Below are 16436 nucleotides of genomic sequence, written 5' to 3'. Positions count from 1 at the left end.
AACACTGTCGGGACAGCAGGTGCTGGGCAGCAGGGTGGCTTGAATTAAACTGGATTCCCTGGTGAGTGGGTCGACGAGTCCCTGCTGTGACTGAGGGAACATGTATGGCATGGTCCCTTCCTCACTGGAAGTGAATCTTGGCAGTGCCTGGCTCAGCTCTCTCTCCTCCTCAGCAGTGGGGTTTCCCGCGGCCCCCACACTTCACGCAGGACACGTGTGGGTCTCACCCATACCCGCCTCCCATGCAGCTGCCCCCCACCCCCGCCTCAGCATCCGTTCCCAGCACAACCCCCTGTGCCTTGCCCTTTCCTGCTTCCCCATAAGGCCTTGCAGCCCGTATCTGAGCCTGGGGCCTCCGCTGAGAGCCCCTGGGTCTCCTGCACAAGCCTCAGCTGCATTCTGCGTGCCCAACCTGAACGAGGGCAAAGGGTGGGTTTCGCCAAAGAGGAGGCGACCCAAGCCAGGGAGGGGGGCGATCGCTAGGCAACCTGGAGCGTGTTGCCCAGGTAACGGGATCCATGCGCTGATGCTGTGGATGGACATCTTGTGATGAGGGCCCTCGGCCTCTACAGATGTCTTGGATAGCTCTAGATGCCTGCCTTGTGCCTGCCCGGCGTCTTCCTCTGTGGTTGCTTTTTAATTAACAACTTGGGTTTCTGACTATGATCTTGAACTCTGCAAACATTGTCTGATTAACACGTTTGCCAGCTCCTTCAGAGGCAAGTCAGGGTGTTCTGCACCCTGTAGGGGGGCCAGCTTGGGACAGGTGGGCCAATCTGACCACACAGTGGAAGACCCCCAGTCCATGGGAGTCCGCCCCTGGGATTGGTAGCGGGTAGGGGGAGGGGCAGAAGAATCTGGTGGAAGAAGGACGGGTCAAAGTCTCACCCTTTCGTTGGCCAAAAGGACGGGCAGAGGTAAGAGCTTTTTAGGGAGCACGTCGAGCCCCCCCCGCCCCCTTTCCAGGGGCCGCTTTCCACTCTGTGCCTCAGTGTTCTCATCTGTTAAAGGGGACGGTGCTGCCATCTCAGGGATGAAATGAGAGGGTGTAGGCCACCGTGTGAATGACTGTCCATCACTTCCTTCTGCAGAGTTGGGGTAAAGGGCGGGGTCTTGGGGGGCTTGTCTCAAGATGGCACCCTTGGTCTCTGGGGAATCCTTCTTCCCATTTGCACACACTCCTCTTGACCTCTTGTGGGGCTTACCTGCCAGTTGAGCCAAGAAGAATGCCATCAGAGGGCTCACCAACCCCTCCCTGCCCACAAACCGCCTCGGCACCCTGATCCCCACCTGCCATGCGGGGTGAGGTCTGATGAAGTCGTGGGGTGGGGGAGTCCCTGTTTTCCTGCCTGGTACCGAGGCTGTTGGGCTCGATTCGCTTGACTGCCCTGCGCTGGGGAGCCGCGTGGGTTAGGCAGGAGTGCTGTTGGCACTCGCAGACTGGGAGGGACTGGATCACTGGGTGCAACCCGGCCCAGGATGGAGAAAGCGCTGCCCAGAGGAATCCTGCGCCCTGGCCCCTTCTGAGGCCAGGACAAAAGCCTTTTCTCTACTCCTCGTTCAATGAGGTGATTGTCCCAGGAGGCCGCAGCTGTGGCGTGGGAGTGCTCTCCCGGGGCAGAGAGGCCACTGCAGCGGTCATGTGGGCACCACGGGGACACCCTCCCCACCTCCACGTGCTGGTGGGAACGTGGACACGGCTCCAGGTGGGGATTTCGCTTTCGGCTTCTTACATAAGCATGTCGCATTGCGTGATGAGCCCTCTCTGGCCATGCAGGGGCTTCGCGTGTCTGGGGCCCCGACTGGCACCCCCAGCAGCCTTTGCAGGGCTGGCAGGAGAGGAACCTTTCGGGAGACCACGCAGCTGAGCGCAGCCTGTGCAAGCCTCTGCCGGAGCCTTCACCCCATGCCCCGTGGTCACACAAAGGCCACCAGGGCCGGAACGTCACATGCTCCTGGCAGGGGCTCCAGGAGCCCAGCCATGCCCAGCAGGCCCCGTGAGCCGGCACAAGTACATTCTGTGCAAGAAGGAAACGAGACAGACTGAGCCTGGCCTTGACGTGCCGGTCACTGTCCAAGCCTGTCCTGACATCTGAAAGCAGAAGATGTGCGGGAAGCTTTCTCCTTTTTACTTGTAGCCTGTGACAGTCCACACGTGATGTGTCGAGAAAGCGGGAGTCATTCCACCTTGGCCGTCTGGGTCCCGGGGTCCCACAGGGGGGTGGGGGTGGCGGGGCGGGAGGGCACGAGGTCCAAGACTTGCCAGCATGTGGATTTGAAGGGAATGGTTTTGTTGGAGAAAATGCTGCTCCCGCATCACCGGGGAGGACGTGCCAGGGCTCACACGCAGCCTCGGGCGCCTACCTCAGGCTTCCGCTCCTCTCTCGATTGGGTTGGGGGTGTTGCTCTGCCCTGTTGGGCCAGCTGGTCGGCCTGGAGCAGGGGGACAGTCCGCACTTCGGCAGTGTGTAGGGAGAACTGGCCCCGCCTGCCTCCTGGCCCCCACCCCCCAAGCTGTGGGGACAGGTGTCCCTGGTCTGACGGCAGCAGGACACGTGACCTGACATGCTGGTACCCGGCCGAGGAGGGGCTGCTCGCTTTGCTGTCCTCGGAGAAATTCTCTGCTCTCCCGAGTCCCCAGCCAGAGAGCTGTGCGCCCTCATGCACGACTCCCACCACCTGGCCCAGGTGAAGAGGGGTCATGAGCTGAGCCCAGGGTGCCTGTTTCTACCAGGGATTTCCTCAGGAGCCATGACCTGTCCCTCTTGTTTGTTTGGAAGGACAGTGGGGGCAGGTGGGGGCAGGGAAGCAGAGGGGAGCCCCCCCCCCCCCGCAGGCCCCAGCAGGTGCAGGGGGCAGTTGTGTCTTGTTGGCCTGATTCCACATGGCGGTGGAGTTATGAACCACGGTGGTTCCTGTGCACAGCATTGGAGATGGCTCACCGAGACCCAGGTCCCCCTCGGACCCCCACCTGGACAGACCCGGCGGACAGATGTTCTCTCTGGGTCTCCTTGGCTCGTCCCAGAATCTTCCCCAGTGACTCCCAAGTAGTCCGCGGTCTTTGAAACCAGGGGGCCCAGGGAGTAGGGAGGGAGCTGTGGAGTACCCCCCCCACCCCCCCGCGCCTGATGGAGGTGGGTAGGGGTGGAGCCGACAGGTGTGAGTGGGGGCGGAGCAGAGCCGCCAGTGGAGGACAGGCCACCCTGCCCACCTGCTGCATCACCCTGCCGTCCTCACAGGCATCCGCCCCCAGATCATGAACGGCCCCCTGCACCCCCGCCCCCTGGTGGCGCTGCTCGATGGGAGAGACTGCACCGTGGAGATGCCCATCCTGAAGGACCTGGCCACCGTGGCCTTCTGTGACGCACAGTCCACTCAGGAGATCCATGAGAAGGTGGGCGCCCCCCATCCCCCCACCCAGGCCAACCCTAACCCCCCCGCCCCCCCGTTGTCACCAGCAGAGTCCCGGCACAACCACGGGCCACTCAGCCGGTCGCTTCCCTGCTGAAATCCTTGGCTGCGGGCTCGAGGGCGATGGGGGACACGGGGCGAGGCTCCAGCCTGCGTTCTGCTTCCCCCGTCACAGGTATTAAATGAAGCTGTTGGCGCCATGATGTACCACACCATCACCCTCACCAGGGAGGACCTGGAGAAGTTCAAGGCCCTGAGGGTGATCGTGCGGATAGGCAGCGGCTACGACAATGTTGACATCAAGGCTGCCGGTGAGCTCGGTGAGTGCCCGGGGCTGGGTCGCACGCCTGCCTCTCTGGCCGCAGGGAGGTGACCTTGCCAGGCGGCCCCGCCTGGTGGCTGTGCTCGCCTCGGCCTTCGCAAGTGAGGGACCTGAAGCCAGACGAACTGGGAGCCCTTCCCTGCAGAGGGGACCGTGTGTGTGTGTGTGTGTGTGTGTGTGTGTGTGTGTGGCCACAGGTCCGTGTTGGCCAGCGCGGACCCATCATCCGGAAATACCAATGCCGGGAGCGCGGCTCAGGCCTTGGGGAGTGGGGGGCCGTAGGTCTCCTCCGGTCCTGGCACGGAGCCCCCCCACCCTCCTCCTCCCAGAGGCTGCTGTCCACACAGATGCCGGCACCTCCTGTCCAGCCCTGTCGCTGGGGGTTACCACAGAAGGGCAGAGGTGGGAAGTGGGCGCCCCGGGGTAGGCCCGTGGCACCGTGGCCTCCCTGTCCCAGCACCTGGTGTGGACTCCGTTATGCGTCGGGTGTTTGCAGAGCATTGATAGTAAGCATCCCCGGGCTGTCCTGCTCTCTTTGGGAGGCTCCAAGGTCCCTCTACATCAGCTCCCTGGTCACTGTCCTTGCTGTGTGTTTGAAATACGCCGGATCTGCTCCTTGGTGCGAGGGCCGGTGCTGTGCCTGGTGAGGAGCAGGGTGCCCCGAGGCCACAAGGCTGCTAATCTAGGAACCCAGGCCCTTCCAGTCCCCCAGCCCTTGGCTGTGCTGAGGCCCTGGTGGGCTGTCTACGGGCCAGGGGTCTGTCTTCCTCCCCACCACCCCCCCCCCCAAGTCAGCCTCTCAGCGCCTTCTGAGCACCCTGTGGGCCCCAGGGACGTGCCGGCACGTGCAGCAGGCGTCCTGCAGCCCTGGCTTCGGCTCAGGTGCCCACCTGCTGCCTTTTCAGCCCTGGGAACCCCAGCGGGCCCCAGTCTCCTCTCCCAAGGTCCAAGCCCGGACTTCTGAGTGAAGGTCCCGGGTTTCTCTGAATGGTTAGCTCCCTCCCCTGAACTGGGGGAGCACCTGATACCTGAGCCACAGGGTGAGCTGGGGAGAGGGAGCCTGGCCATGGCGGAGCCTGTCTGGTGCTGAGCCTGCCGTGCCGCTATGTAGTGGTTCCAGGTGCTCTGGGAACGTGCGTGTGGCAGGTGGGGTTGCCCCGCAGGTGAACCCGAGAGGTGGTCATTCCCCAACACCTGCCTCCTTCCCCTGCCCCCTCCTGGAAGTGGGGGCGGGGTGGCAGGTGGCTTGGGAGATGACGCTGGCTTTCCTGGGTCCCCGCTCCTCTCAGCACCCCTCTGGAAGGGGTGACCTCACGTCCCAGACTCATTTTGTGCTCTTGGTAGAGCTGAGATCCCAAGTTCAATCAGCGACGGAGAATGTGGTTTAATGGGCTGGGGGGGTCCTCAGATGCGCGTACCTGTGCACGCCTTCCCATTTCTTCAGCGTTTCTGGGGGGCCCCCCCCCCCCAACCGCTCCTGGCAGCCACAGCCTCCTGGGTTCAAGGTAAATGTTCGTGTTGAGTTTCCTCGACGGGAACCAGCCACTTCTCTCCAGCGAGATACAGGAAGTTCTCCTGAGCAAAACTTGCCACCCCTCCCCTTGGCAAATGCCACCACGCAGCCGGGCAGGGCCTGGAGGGGACCCTCATCTCCCTAAAACCAGAGGTGCTCACCTCACCCGGCTGCACGTCCGCACTGGCCCCAGGAGGTGGTGTTCCCAGGGGCCTGCGGTTTTGAACAACGTTAAAGGATGTCGGCCCTGGTGTTTTCATTGATCCTGATGCGGTCTGATGCGGGAGCTGCCCGGGGACGCCTCTGGGCCTCTGTCCTGTCTGCAGGTTGCACTTCCCAGATCATTCTGTACCCAGACCTTCCGCAGGTGAGGACAGAATGGCCCGTGGCTGCGGGTTGTCCTGGGTCGGGCCTGCGGTGCGGCATTGCTGGGCGGGCGCTCCCTTCCCGGGGCACACTGGAGCCGTCTGGGGACCAGACCGCCACACTGGAGGCCCTGAGATGGGTGGTCTGGGTTGAGAGCAGGGCGATGCTCAGGAAGCAAAGGTGGCACCTGCCTAGGCCTGGACTGGGGGAGGTGGGAGGTTGCTGGAGGCCCCAGGGCATGGAGCCCGCAGGCTCTCACCTGGTGTGCCTTTCTAGCAAACTCCTTTATCTCTGGTTCTGCAGGGGTGACCGTGGAGAGTGAAAACATGGACTGAAAAAGCAGCTCAGCTCTTGGGGTCAGGCAGCTGCCACTCCTGCCCTGTGGGCGTTAGAAGCTTGTCCTAAAAGCCTGTGGAGAATTGCCCTGACTCGACCACGCCCACCGATCTGCCGAGGGTTTAGAAAGAGTCGGCACCTCTAGAGGGCTGGCGAGGCTTTAGAGTTTTTGGAGGAAGGTGCCGTTGCCCTCAGGGCTGGACAGTCCTTTGTCTCTTGGGGACCCCTCTCTGGGACATCCCCTCCCAGGGTACAGCCATTCTCGGGGCTCAGGCGGGGGAGGGGGGTGGAGGGTCCGCGCTCAGCTCTTGGCCTGCTGGGCTTTGGCCGGAACACTTCAGGTTCCTCAGAGGAATGAAAACCAGCCCAAATGCCAGAAGGTTCCCTTAAATCCTGGCATCTGCCTCCATCTGTCCAGACTGATAAACCATGGCTTCCAGGGCTGCCCGAATTGTAGGCCCGGCTATTTCAAGTCAAGTGTAGGCCACACCGTGGCTGTTCCACAAGACGACTGACCTCCAGCTTGGGGAAGGTTGGTCAGCCAGGATGTCAGACGCTTCGTCCCCCTGCAGGTGGCCGTGACCAGATGGGCCAGGTAGAATGATGTGCTCGTGGGCGCTTTCGTCCTCTGAGCGGTCCTCCTGAGGGCGTCGCTGAGACCCTGGCCCTCTGGGCAGCCCTCATGGGGTGGAAACACAGCTGCTAGAATGGGGGTGCTCGTTACGGATGGCCCTGGGTCCTGTTTCCCAGCGCTTCCTGCCCAAGACTTCGGGTGGTTCCTTCAGGCTCTCGGCCACAGGGCCTGTGGGCCCGCCCTCACCAGCTGCCCACTGCTTGCTTCCCAGAAACACAGGGTCTAGAAGCAAAGGGGGGGCCGGACGCGGGACGGGTAGGGGACCTGGGGGTGAGCCAAGCCTGGGGGCTGAAGGCCCCTGAGCGTCAGAGCCGGGGGCGGGGGGGATCAGCATCCCCGAGGCGACAGGCAGGCCTCGGAGACCCGGCCCTGCCTGGGGTCGCGGTCTGCGGCCCCTCTGCCTGCCGCCCCCGCCCCTCAGCCGGGTGCCCCGGAGTCCCGGAGCCTCCCCACAGAACTGGGCCCGGCCCTGTCCTCCCCAGGGATCGCCGTGTGCAACATCCCGTCCGCGGCGGTGGAAGAGACGGCCGACTCGACTATCTGCCACATCCTCAACCTGTACCGGAGGAACACGTGGCTGTACCAGGCGCTGCGGGAAGGCACGCGGGTCCAGAGCGTCGAGCAGATCCGGGAGGTCGCCTCGGGAGCAGCCCGCATCCGCGGGGAGACGCTGGGCCTCATCGGCTTCGGTATGTGGCGCTGCCCAGCCCTGTCCCCGCCCACCGTGGCCGGTCCCCTGGGAGCTGGAGGAGCCAAGGCTGGTGGGGGCGAGACCGATGAGGGAGCTCCCCCGTCTGGGCGGCTGTGTCTGCCGTGGCTGGGTGGGTGGCAGGAGGGGCTGAGCCAAGTGGACGAGTTCCCCGCGCACCAGGCCGGGGTGACAGCAGGGCGTCACTGAAGGATCTTGAGCCAGACGCTGGCACGGGTGGCATGGTCAGGTCACCAGCTTAGAAAGCTCACCTGGGGTCGGGGGGCAGGAAGAGGTCTTCCTGGCGACAGCCGGTGGCCCGGGGCGTATTTGGGGCAGGTTATCAAGGACCAGGTGGGCTATGACAGGAAGCAGCCCGATGATGCAGCGTCAGCAACACAGGGGCTCAGGTGGGTCCCACACTGCGCACGGCGGGGGGGCGGGGGTGCTTGCTTGTGTCTGCTGAGTCTCCTCCCCACCACTTGGCCACTCCATGGTTGAGGAGATTAACCGACCTCCCTGCCTCAGTGTCCCAGTCTGTACATCGGGAAGGAAGCAATACACAGGGCTGCCTCTTAGGACGCAAAGAAGGCATGAGAAGCACGGCCCGGGTAGTAAGTGCTGGGCTGGCTTCCAGAGGGCTCCCCAAACCGTCACTTATCCTTAGCTCAGGGCTCTGCTTCCAGAAGACCAAGGGTCAGGACTGCTGGGACGGCCCGGGTGCCAGCTTGAACAAGGCAGGAGGAGCTGGGTTTCTTCAGGGGGCGCACATCTTTCTAACTCCCGGGGTCTAAGAACCCAGGTGTCGGGGGTGATCACACTCACGCAGGAATTCTAAAACTATGTACGACGGAGGCTGGCGTACTTTCCTACAAAGGACCGTAGGAGACGCACATGCGGAGTGTGAAGCCCGCGGCGCCCTCTGCTGGTGCCCGGAGGCCTCCCGTTCTGCCAAGTGGCTCTTGGACGTGGTTCTTACTTAGAACATTGGGCATTCTTCTGGTTTTTTTCTAAGTTTATTTATTTATTTTGAGAGAGAGAGAGAGAGAGGGATGTGCAAGTGGGGGAGGGGCAGAGAAGGAGAGAGAGAATCCCAAGCAGGCCCCGCACTGTCTGCACAGAGCCCGACGCAGAGCTCAAACTCACGAACCACAGGATCGTGACCTGAGCCAAAATCAAGAGTCAGATCAACCGACGGAGCCCCCCAGGCACCCCCGTCACACATCCTTCACCCCCGCAGCGGCCCAGCCCCGTGGTAGCAGCCACGGGCCCCAAGCTCTTCCTGGGGTCGTTTCTTTGGCCGAGCCCTTCGAAGGCCACCCATCCTTTGAAGACCCTTTCAGTATCTCGAGTCCCATGGTTTGAGCCCCGTGTGCCCCAGACTATAATCCAGCACCTGCCACATTCTCCATGCACTCTGATTGTGACGTCTCTTTGCCGCCTTCCAGAACTGCAGCTTTGGGAGGGGGTGGGAGGGGGCGCAGAGGTAGGCGGCCTGACTGCCACGGCTGCCTCGGGGGCCGAAAGCCTTCGCCTGCCCGGGGCTTGGCTGGGGAGCCGCAGCAGAACCTGGAGCGTGCGGCGGGCAGGTCCCAGCGTGGCCCCAGCCCGGGCTGGCGGTGGGACGGTGCTCGAGGACAGCCACTAAGTTGGGAAGTTGCACAAAAACTGGAAGGGCCAGCCAGCCAATGGTGACGACATCTGTATGCTTTCTGAAGGCCGAGGCCATTGGCCCTTCCTCCTGCAGGGCTCCGTCTTGAGCAAGTCAGGAACGGAGTGAAGTCCTCCAGTTTTGTAGAGACTTTCATGACACCTCACGGCCTAGGTTGAAGCCTGGGAAAAGGTGAGGGTCAGGGAAGTCACGCACCGGTAGCAGCGCCCCTGGTGAAATCTGGGCGGGCTGCTCTCCGGCCCCCAGAGCCGCAGCCGGGAAACCCCATCTGAAGCAAAGTGTGTCAGGACGTGGAAGTAAAGCAGGGGGCTGGGGGCCTGTGAGGTGGGGGAAGGGTGGGGGCCTCACTGTTGGGTGTGAGCCCCCAGCCGCCCTGCGTGGGGGCCCGTGGTCCCGTATTTCAGGTGCATCGGGGGTCTTGTAGGCCACTGCCACACCCGCCTCCAGCGTGTCACCTCAGGTCACCTGCCTCCCCTGGGGGGGGGTGTGGCTGGGGTTCGTGTTTCACCGCATCCAAGCGGGGACGTGGAAGGAGGGGGCCAGGAGGGACGGCCAGCTGCTGATCACCCTGCGGCCGTCCTACAGAATGACCTCCTGAAACCTCCGCCACCAAGTCGCCCCCACGCGGGCTTCCTCATTTGGAAAGGGACACCTTCCTTGTCCCTCCCTCCCCCCCCCTCCCCTCCCCTCCCCTCCCCTCCCCTGCACAGTTGAGCAGTGGTTTTAGATAAAGATGGACTGTGCACACTTCCCGCCCGAGCCCGTGCAAGCATCACTCACACCACTGCGTTTTCAAGCCGAAAACCGCTCTGGAAAGCAGGATTTGCTCGCCGCCCCTGGGGTTCGGGGGGTTTGTGCCAATGACCGCCGCGTGGGAGTCAGGGAGGCCTCCGTGTCCCGGTAGGTGGTACGGGGTTCTGACCTGCTTAGAGAGGGGTGTGGGGCCTCCCCCGCGGGTCGGGGCACCCCCACACACCTGAGAATTAGCCCGACAGGGACGTGCCTCCGGGGGGGGGGGCCCCCCGTCAAAGCGGTTCCCCTCGCCAGTTTGTGTCCAGGCCGCTCTCCCCTGGTTCGTGTCGATTGCTTTGCCCCTTCCGGGAGCAAACCCATTGCTAATTGGCAAGAGAACGTTCCCGGCTCCTGCCCTCGATGTCTAGAGAAAGCAAGCCCAGGTTAGGAAGCCTGCTGTGCCCACGGAAACAGAGGGGAGGGGTGATTCGTGACCTCGAGGATATCGTTGATGGCTGGGGTAGGTGGAGTTCACTAGAACACCCTGTCTGGGTTTAAAATGTACGTAATAGGAAGTTAAAAAAAAAAAAAAAAGTACCCCAATGCAAGCAAAAAGCCCTTTCCTCTTCACCCAGGAAGCCGGCCACCCCCTGCAGCCCCACTAAGCTGAGCAGCGCAAGCCTGCAGCGTCCCCAAGCGTTGGGCACAGGGCTGGGTCCAGGTGCCGGCTCCGGCCCCCAGAAATAGCGGGGGCAGCGACGCTGGGGCCCACGCAAGGCCTGGCACCCGGAGCGCCGCGCACTCGCTCACTCGGACTCTCTCTCTCTGCACAGGTCGCACGGGGCAGGCGGTTGCTGTTCGAGCCAAGGCCTTCGGATTCAGCGTCCTATTTTATGACCCCTACTTGCAGGATGGGATAGAGCGGTCCCTGGGCGTACAGAGGGTCTACACCCTGCAGGACTTACTGTACCAGAGCGACTGTGTCTCCTTGCACTGTAATCTCAACGAACATAACCACCACCTCATCAATGACTTTACTATAAAGCAGGTAACGGGACCTACATCCCCTCAGCCCCCGGAAACGTCCATCAGAACCAAAAGGGGGACGGGAAACGGTCCGTGGACACACTGGCAAAAAAGGAAGACAGTCCCCTAAGACGTGAATGAGAAGCCAGGTGAGGCCCTTCGGCAGGATGGGCCAGGTGGAGCTGGGACTGGCAGGAGCTACCCAGCAGGGACCTGCCTTAATGAGGTTTGGCCTCCAGGCAGCGACAGGCAGGGGACCGGTCACGGCTCCAACCGGCCTGCCCTCCGGCCCTCTCTCGGGATCGGCAGAAACTGACCCAGCTGCCTCCGGCTGTCGCTGAGACACCACACTGCCTTCCTCCCAAGTGCTGCACACGCGTTCAGTAGCCAGGTGGACAGAACTCATCTGGGCCGTGGCTGGCGTCTCGAAACCGCAGTACAGGTGCCTTCCAGCGTGGTGGCATCTAACGGCTCTTCCTTCTTCCCACAGATGAGGCAAGGAGCTTTCCTAGTGAACGCGGCCCGCGGCGGGCTGGTGGACGAGAAGGCCTTAGCGCAAGCCCTCAAGGAAGGCAGGATACGAGGGGCAGCCCTCGACGTGCACGAATCGGAGCCTTTCAGGTGAGCCTGGCGGGCTGCTGGCACGCGTGTTACCCCAGCTCCCGGCCTCACTCCAGGAACTCCCAGGGCCCACTTCTATACCTGGCTGCCCCCGCCTCCACCGTGAACTTGGGGCACTTTCCCAGAGAAGCAGCTCCTTGGGCAGGAAAGGAGAGACATTCTCCGGCCTCTGTCCTGAGGGCTATGCTGTACTTGAAGCGAGCGTGGGAGGGCCAGGGGGCCCCCTGGGGGGAGGCAGAAGGCGTCTAAAAGGAAGAATGGTGTGTTGGTCGGCCAAGGCTTCCTCTGTCCCCTGGGCCATTGATTCTTAGAGACCGGCTGGCCAGTCCTGCGTAGATGGTTCCTCCTCCGTTCTGAGTCCCTGATTACTCCTGACACCCTTTATAAGTCTTGATACGTTCTTAAACTCCCAGCCTTTAGGAGACATACTACCAAACGTTCCTCTACACAAGCCAAAGAGCCCATCCTCCACCCGGGCGGGAGCTCCCTTTTGACGAATAGGATAGGGGTTGATATTCACATTTTCTCATTTGCTGCGTTTTTGTACATTTGTCCAGCTTTGCTCAGGGTCCCTTGAAAGATGCACCGAATCTCATTTGTACGCCCCACACAGCTTGGTATAGTGAGCAAGCCTCACTGGAGATGCGGGAGGCAGCCGCCACTGAGATCCGCCGGGCCATCACAGGTGAGCCCTCCCTCTGCACCCCTTGCAGCCGGCGCCTGGCGTGAGCCCCACGGTTCAGGTGCTCCTGGTACCGGTAACACACACACGCGCGCGCGCGCGGGAGGGGTGATGGAGGCTTGCGACGGGCAGAGAGAGTTTAGGGATCAAGTTGATTCCATTTTGAACGAATTGACGCAGTTTATTCGAGCCCTGAACTGAATTTCAGACAAAACCAATTTCCTCTCTCGTTGGCCATCATAAGCGTGCGAACTGCAGAGGGACCCCGAGCTCCTTTGTGCTCTGGCTGATGTCTGGGGTGAAGAGTTTGGTGTGTGGGCCCCGGAACACGGCACATTTTCTGAAACTCGAAGGGTTGGCCCTCTTATTATAAAGACACTTTACAGTCAGACTACCGTCAGTTCAAACATTGTAGGTGGTTCTCACCAGTACCAGCTACGAAGTAGAATATTTAACTCACTCCTTACAAAACACATAGGATTCTGGGACGCCTGAGTGGCTCAGTCGGTTGAGCACCCAACTTTGGCTCAGGTCATGATCTCACGGCTTGTGGGTTCGAGCCCTGCGTCAGGCTCTGTGCTGACAGCTCGGAGCCCTGGAGCCTGATTCGGGTTCTGTGTCTCCCTCTCTCTCTGCCCCAACCCACTCGCATTCTGTCTCTGTCTCTCTCAAAAATAAACAAACATTAAAAAAAAATTTTTTTAAACACATAGGATTCATTTTAATCATCGTGTTCCAGGTCGCATCCCCGAAAGCTTAAGAAACTGTGTGAACAAGGAGTTCTTTGTCACAACAGCGCCCTGGTCAGTAATAGATCAGCAAGCCATTCATCCGGAGCTCAATGGCGCCACATACAGGTGAGGAGCGGGATGGCATTGGCCGAGGCTGGTGTGCCGCTCAGGGGAGATGGGAGGAGAGTGGCATCAGCTACCCGACCTGAGTGCTCCCGGCATGATCTCTACAGTCCTTCGTTCCGATGCCCAATTTCTATGGAGCAAACACAACTCTCGGATGCAGCCTCGAGTCCGGGCTCCTATTTATAAAAGGAGGAGTGGGTCTGATCACTGCCAGAACCCCCACTGCATTCCAGGCCACTGCAAAACCAGAGGGCTTCTAGGTGAAAAGGTACCGGAAAGATTTTCAAGTGAAAGGGCATGTTGGTGACTCTTTCTGGTTTGAATCCTCTGGCCCAGAGCCTGGTGCTTTCGACTGGGGAGAGTGCCCGCAACGCACGGGTTCTCAGTGACGAGAAAGCTTGGCCCGGGGCATGTGTGATGGAGGCAGTGCAGGGGCATCTGCTCCGGGGAGACGAGCCACAGCCCCTTAGAAGGGAGCAGAATTTCACTGGTGGTCATTTCCCCTGGCTCTCTTTTCCCCGCCGTGCTGGGCTCACAGAATCACTGTTCCTGCTTCATAAAGGAGCCGCAGCCTTGAGCACTCCAGAAGGAAGTCTTTGTCTTGTTTACTGGAACGCACAGTTGCCCCATCCCTGGCAATATTCACATACCAGGCCAGATCATTCTCTCCTGGGAACCCGTCCCGTGCATCGTGGGGCGTGCAGTGGAGGCCCTGCCCTCCACCAGTGCCTCGCACTTCCAACCGGAATAACCGGAAATGGCTCTAGCTGTTGCCTAACATCCCCTGTTGCAAACCACCGCTCTAACCACGGGCCGGGGACATAGAAACACAGCTCGTGTAGTGGGAACCACACATGCAGGCCCGGACTCGGGGGAAGTTATGCTGCTTTCTTCACGGTCTCCTGGCTTCCCTATCAGTGCTGGACCCTGGTTCCCGCTCCGCACTGTTGTCCTTTAGAGGCCACAGCGTTAATTCTTACTTTTGACAGACCAAGACCCCGTGGCCCCTCGGAATACTTCTGCTTGAGGGGCTGTCGCTCACAGGATCCTATTCACCCGAGTCTGGGATTTTTGAGCACTGAACAGTTGTGACAGGCTACAGGAGGGGAGCCAGGAATAAAGGGCTTGATACCTTTGAGGAGTCTTGGAATTCTAAAGCACCTGCCCCTAAGTATGTTTCATCCTAGGGATGTTTAAATACACTGACTCACATTTGCCTAAGAACCGTATGTTCTGTAGGCGGCTTAATGCCACGTGTCCTTGCACACACAGCGACTTGTGTGCCCGCGACGTCAGATGGCCCACCACCAGCTCCCCTCTCCCCCTGCCGCTGTGTCCAGGCCACGACAGCACGGAGCTAGCTCGCCTAGGAGGCCGCACTTAACTATCAAAGAGGACTTCATACTGCCTGTTGGCAAGTCATTAAAAGCATCGATGTGTCTTTTTTGTGCAAAGTATTTCCCAAATGTAGTACGGGCTGGTCCTGTTGTGCGACAGGAAGCTTCCAGATTGAACTAAACAGACTTCATTGCGAGTTAAACGTCCGTGCTTTAGATTTTTCACATAGAGGTCTCCTTGCGTTGGGGGTAAGGGGTGACAAAGTAACTCCTAAAAAACCAACCCGAAGCAGGCAGAGCCAAGAGCTTGGCCACTTCCAGCCCGGGACTCACTGGCCCTTTCTGTGTGTGCTCCTCAGATACCCGCCAGGCATCGTGGGCGTGGCTCCCGGAGGACTTCCTGCGGCCATGGAAGGGATCATCCCCGGAGGCATCCCGGTGACTCACAATCTCCCCACCGTGGCACACCCTTCCCAAGCTCCCTCTCCCAACCAGCCTACAAAACACGGGGACAATAGAGAGCACCCCAATGAGCAATAGCAGAGAATGACGAACGGTCATCCTTCAGATAAACCTGGGACCAAGAGACAGTGACAAATAGATGAACTAAGGAAAAGGAATCTGACCGTCTTTTTAACCGATTCCGGACACGCCTCACTGATGTCGCAGTGTTACATACGAGTTAGACGCCGAGACGCGGGGAAGCAGAAGCTGTCGTCTGGTTACGGAAGTGCTGAAAAGACTAGGACGTGATTTATTAACGACCAACTTCTGTTATTGTGTGTTACGTTCTTCATCTGTGCATCAAATCACAAAGAATAAATAGATCTTTTTCCTTTATCAGCCCCTTGGGCACAGCAGGTCCTCAACACCTTGCTCTAGAATGTTGCATCTGAAGTTCCAAACGTCAAAATAAAAAATGCTAAGAGGAAATCCCCCTCCTATGACTCTAGTCCCTTCGGTCCGTGGGGGCTGGTGACCTCTTTTGCTAATAGGAAGATTCAGTTACTACAAGATGGGGAGGAGACTGTTGGCCTGTGTCACACAACCGCAAGCATAGGATCGAGGACCATACAGCCTCCTGTACAGAAGCCTCTCTCCCATCTGAACTGCATACTGAGTGGGAGAGTTGGTTGTGAAGTCAGTAATACCCTCTGATGATGCAAAAAAAAAAAAAAAAGAAAAGAAAAAAAAGAAAAAAAAAAAGAAAAAAAAGTATTAAGTTTCACAAGCTGTTTGTACTCAAATATATTTTCTCAGTTTCAGATCCTCAGCTATTTTATTGAGTGGAAAGTCTTGAGCTAAAAGAGTTCAAGAAAAATAATGTTGCATTTCCTTATGTCTCAGGAAACACTTTTTATGGTAACTTGTCAGATTGTCTATGAACAAACCCACTTTTTTAGACATTGATAAAGTCTTCTTTTCTTCACGTGATATTTTATACAAGAACACTTCAGGTGTGTTATTAGATGTGACTGATTTTAACAAATCCTATTAGATTTGTATCAACTAGTTACATGTTATATTCATAGTCTTTTGTGAATCATCGCCTTTTTGTTTAAAAGATGGCCTATTTTGAGCCTTTGTATAGGTACATTCCTGTTTTTGTGACAAAAAGAAAAAAAAAAAAAACCTTTAAAACTGTCCCAAACAGAAAAATAATGGCTATCGGAACTGTTTTGTTTTCGTGTGAGTCACCGTTCCTGTATTTGTTTATTGTAAAGGTGGACATATAGCGTTCAGTGCAGTTTTCAATAAAAAGTAATAAAAATTTGTTAAGTTCTGAAATTCAAGTACATCTCACCCATGTAAAAGTTCTCTACTTGAGATGTTTTAAAAGCAAATCCATTTTCGATCAGCCAGTTTCCGATTCCTGTTACTTCAGGCAGGGTTCAAAGGTGAACAGTTTCCTTCTCTACCTATTCATAACCAGACTCAAGAATGCGGACGATCACCCGGGAAAAGTCAAAACCTCACATTACGAAGCCCATCGCTATCAGATGATGCCATCCTTCAGATGGAACTAAGTCGATTCAAGAAACAAAATTGGTCAAGTTAGAGAGTTCTGCTTTTAATTTGCCCAAAAGCAAAATTACCTGGCTCAAGCATTAATGCAGGAAGGGAAGTGAATCTCAAAATTCTTTTAAATGCTATTTACAAAGAAATGTTGTAAAATGGTAACATCAGTCATTCCCATCTGTTAAGGACTTAGGTGTAAAGGATTTTCCTCCTTGACTAG

General features: G+C 58.5%; 1 protein-coding gene across 2 annotated transcripts in view; it reads left to right on the top strand.

The window, feature by feature from the left end:
• CTBP2 (C-terminal binding protein 2) overlaps positions 1 to 15985 on the top strand; it is a 146505-nt gene extending 130520 nt beyond the window's left edge. For both annotated transcript variants that reach the window (XM_040486719.1, XM_040486718.1), the window contains 8 exons: positions 3240 to 3394; positions 3587 to 3731; positions 7065 to 7271; positions 10508 to 10722; positions 11191 to 11321; positions 11879 to 12006; positions 12743 to 12860; positions 14557 to 15985. In XM_040486719.1, coding sequence (XP_040342653.1) covers positions 3240 to 3394; positions 3587 to 3731; positions 7065 to 7271; positions 10508 to 10722; positions 11191 to 11321; positions 11879 to 12006; positions 12743 to 12860; positions 14557 to 14737 — 1280 coding nt within the window. In that variant the 3' untranslated portion in view covers positions 14738 to 15985. The remainder of the gene's footprint in view (positions 1 to 3239; positions 3395 to 3586; positions 3732 to 7064; positions 7272 to 10507; positions 10723 to 11190; positions 11322 to 11878; positions 12007 to 12742; positions 12861 to 14556) is intronic.
• The last annotated feature ends 451 nt before the right edge of the window (positions 15986 to 16436 follow it).

Source organism: Herpailurus yagouaroundi, unplaced genomic scaffold (genome assembly GCF_014898765.1).
Source record: "Herpailurus yagouaroundi ecotype Mexico unplaced genomic scaffold, PumYag 163, whole genome shotgun sequence".
NCBI classification, from domain to species: domain Eukaryota; kingdom Metazoa; phylum Chordata; class Mammalia; order Carnivora; family Felidae; genus Herpailurus; species Herpailurus yagouaroundi.
This window is presented reverse-complemented; position numbering and strand designations above follow the sequence as displayed.